Raw genomic sequence first — 3,508 nt, forward strand, 5'->3', positions numbered from 1 at the left:
GAGAGAGAGAGAGAGAGAGAGAGAGAGAGAGAGAGAGAGAGAGAGAGAGAACCAGACACGGACACTTTTGGCAAGAATGACAAGGGACTGCAGACTGGATAGGCTGGTGGCAGGAGGGGGTGGGGCCCTTACGAGTGCTCTCCCCAGGGGAGGCAACGCTCTGCAACATGACTCAGTTCAGGCTTGAGAGGGAACAGGATGCCCCTCCCCGTCCACATCCTCCCCAAACAAAAACCCAACGAAACACACAGCCCAGAGCAGGCAGTCTGCAAGCTGGACCTCTGACAAAAATCAAAACCATGACCAGTAGGTGGAAATAAACGTTGATGACGCCACTGATGGGTGTGGCAAGGGCTGGAAGAAATAATGCATCTGCAAGCGGCTGGATTCTTTTGTTTTGTTGGCTGCATTACAGAGCCCAGAGCTGTGGTGTCTAAGCTTCTGACAGGAAAACGTTATTTCTGATGTGCTTCAGAAAGCAACATTATAGCTTGGGATGGGGGGGTGAATGGAGACCCAGGTTCCCTTGGGTGTGAGAGCTGTCTCACCGTTTTTCTTTCCTTCAGCGGGCATGACCCACTCATACATGTGCTTCAAGGAGTTGTAGAAGGAGAACTGGAAGCCGGCGTAGGGGAAGATGGCGATCAAGGTCGGGTTCAGGCCTTTGTAGAAGACCAAGGGGCCTTCTGTCCTGTACATAGTGGTCACAGCGTCCCGCAGGGTTCTGTACACCTGGACAGCACACGTGCAACTCGAGTGAGCGCGGTGGGCTACTTTCAGCCCAAGAACACAGCCCACCACATGTACTTCCCCTCGCCTCACATCAGCTACCAAGAGGACAAAAAAAATGCTAGACAAAAATTCCAAGGGTGGGGTTTTCCAGCAACTCCCTTTCGAGCTATTTACACGACTTATACATCCACAGGAGTGCACGAAAGCACGTGTCCTGCAGAACAGAGGGAGACCAGACGTCCACCTTCCCTCAGGTGACTGGGTACACAAATTACAGTGCACCTGTTCAAAAGAATACATGAACATGGTGGAACTGCTACAGCAGGAGGAAGCAATCTGTATGACATCCTGACCAAAGAGCTGGTAAAGGAACCCAGCAAAATGCAGGACAGCGAGCTCATGCAGGAAACAAACATCCGCAGAAATTACCGCCCCCCAGGGTACAGGTAATAGCAAAGCTCCCCCTAGCCCTGGGCCCGCCCCATTTTCTTCCATGGAGGTGATGATCGCTGTTCCTCGTTTCCTGGGGTGGATGTGGCACCTTTTGCTATTCTGCACTGTGTATGTAAGTTACGCTTTAATAAACCTGACTAAAACAAACTGAAAAAGGGCTATCAGGAACCAGCATACACTCGTCAACATTTTAAACATTCAAAGAGAGGGCCCAAGTGATAAAAGTAAGGAACCCTTTGGCCGGCTGAGTGGCATGTTGGTTAACAGCTGGCTTGGGACGCCAGCTCTGAGCAGCAGGGCCCCGGTTCGGATCCCACATGAGGGCCAGTGACACTGCGCCCTCTACAGCTAAGATGGTGANGGGAGAAGTGGATGGAGAGGGTGGGGGCTGTGTTTTGTAGTTTCTCTTCTCTCATCTCCCTAACTGAAACTTCTCTGCCTCTGTGGATATCTGCTGTGGGTTCCTGTGCTCTGCCAACTCCCCTGGGCACCAACTGTGCCCTGAGCAGGCTGTCTGCCTAACCCCTTCCTTCCGCCACCCCCTTCACGGGGCTGCTTCAGAGCTCTGGCTCTTCTGGGGTTACAGAGCAGACACACAGCGCCATGCTGAGCTGAGGAGAACGCTGAGTGGGCAGCTGATGCCAACTGGCCCAGCTGTACGCTCCCACCCACCCAGGAGGGCTAACTCAGCCATCCCAGGTAGACTAGGGAAAATGGCCGCTGCCTTTACCCACCTCCTCCCCTCCTCAAATACCCCTGCTTCCTGCGAGGCTGCTGGTATCTGCCTCCCCTAGAGCCTGGGCTGTGACCAGTCCTGCTCAGGGACAGAAGAGCCTGAGTGGTACATCTACAGACATGAAGGTCTGAACATGGAGGATTAGAAAGTGACCCATTCGGCTTAGATTCCTCCCCCAGAACTATTGGGTTGTTGGAAAAGTCATGACGCATTTTTGCAACGAAAAACAGAAAAAATAGGTCATGACTTTTCCGACAACCCAATGGAAGCAAAGCTGCCTGAGGTTACTGAGAAAAGTGGAATTTAAGAAAGGCTGGGAACGCTTCCCTCATGCTGTGTGAGGAGGGATGTGACTTAGAAGGGAAGATGAAGGGGTAAGATAAGGAATGTGCTTTTAGCTTTAATGTCTATAAAATAAGTGGGTGGGAATCAGAGCCCAGGCGTGGGGACCAGGCCGCTGCCAAGGGCTGAGTCCCCGCCCTCCCACTCAAGCTGCAGCCCCGCCCAGAGTCAGGCGAGCTCTCGGGGCCGAGGGCTGAGAAGTGTGTGACAGCAGCTGGTGCCCTTCGAGTGTGGGCCTGATGGAGGAGCAACTTCGAGCTCCTTGTGATGGGAGTGGCTGGGATCCCACAGACCAAGTCCTGCGGGGGTCCCCCTGCCCTTCTAGTGGCATCCAAGCTGGTGGGATCAAGGCTGTGGCCCTGCTCCCATGCTCAGGACAGCTGGTTTGGACCGGTGGACCAGACAGCACCTCTGTGCAACATGAGATTGTATAGGTCAAGTCTTACTTCTTCCAGGAGGTCACCTCCAGTGAAAACTCAGGCCACCTTCCGGCCATCAAGGCTAGCTGTCCGCCTTCTTCATGTGGTGGAAGAGGTCACAGAAGAACTCATACCAGAAGAACACGAAGCCAGTGGACAGGGCAGCCTTCAGCAGGCTGGGGGACAGGCCCTTGAAGAAGCCCTGTGCACCTTCCTCCCGCAGCACCTGCTTCGCACAATCCAGGAGGCCCTGGTAGCTTCGAACCTGGGGAGAGGAAGGTTATCGCGCGTGAGGAAAGAGGTGGTTACAACATGGATGTTGGCTCTCTTCTTCTGTCAACACAATGCCTGGCACATCCTAGCTCCTGATAAATACTTGCTGGATGAAAGAGTGATTGCAAAACAGAGAGAAAAACGTAACCACTCTTTCTCTTCCAAGTAGGCTAACTCGGATGTGAGTTGAGCTGCCTGGAAGTCAGCACTGGACAGAGCTCCTTCCTGCCCAGGAGGCTCTGGATCCACTGTCCAGAGATGCCTCTGACCCTTCGCCCCATCCCACCTGGTCTCCCTTGGGCAGTAGACCTGAATCTGGCCCTCATTAGCTCTGACCAGGGCCACCCCTCCAGCCTGGCCTTCCCAGTCTGCTGCCCAGTTTGCAAGGAACAGCTCTGCTCAAGCCTCATTCCCCTCCAAAAGCTTCAGCAACTCCCGATGACAATGACGACGATGACAGTGACAATACAAAGAACCAAGTCCAAGCTCCGCAGCCTGGTGTTCATGTGGCCTCAGCATCTCTCCCTGACCTGCACTTCTCCCGCGCTGGTCC

The 3,508-nt window shown here is 53.9% G+C and overlaps 1 protein-coding gene across 9 annotated transcripts in view; it reads right to left on the minus strand.

The window, feature by feature from the left end:
• Positions 1–3,508, minus strand: part of SLC25A19 (solute carrier family 25 member 19) — a 14,598-nt gene that overhangs the window by 667 nt on the left and 10,423 nt on the right. For all 9 annotated transcript variants that reach the window (XM_019644507.1, XM_019644510.1, XM_019644512.1 and 6 more), the window contains one exon: positions 549–732. In XM_019644507.1, the coding sequence (XP_019500052.1) occupies positions 549–732 (184 nt within the window). The remainder of the gene's footprint in view (positions 1–548; positions 733–3,508) is intronic.

Source organism: Hipposideros armiger, unplaced genomic scaffold, assembly GCF_001890085.2.
Source record: "Hipposideros armiger isolate ML-2016 unplaced genomic scaffold, ASM189008v1 scaffold_87, whole genome shotgun sequence".
Lineage (NCBI taxonomy): Eukaryota > Metazoa > Chordata > Mammalia > Chiroptera > Hipposideridae > Hipposideros > Hipposideros armiger.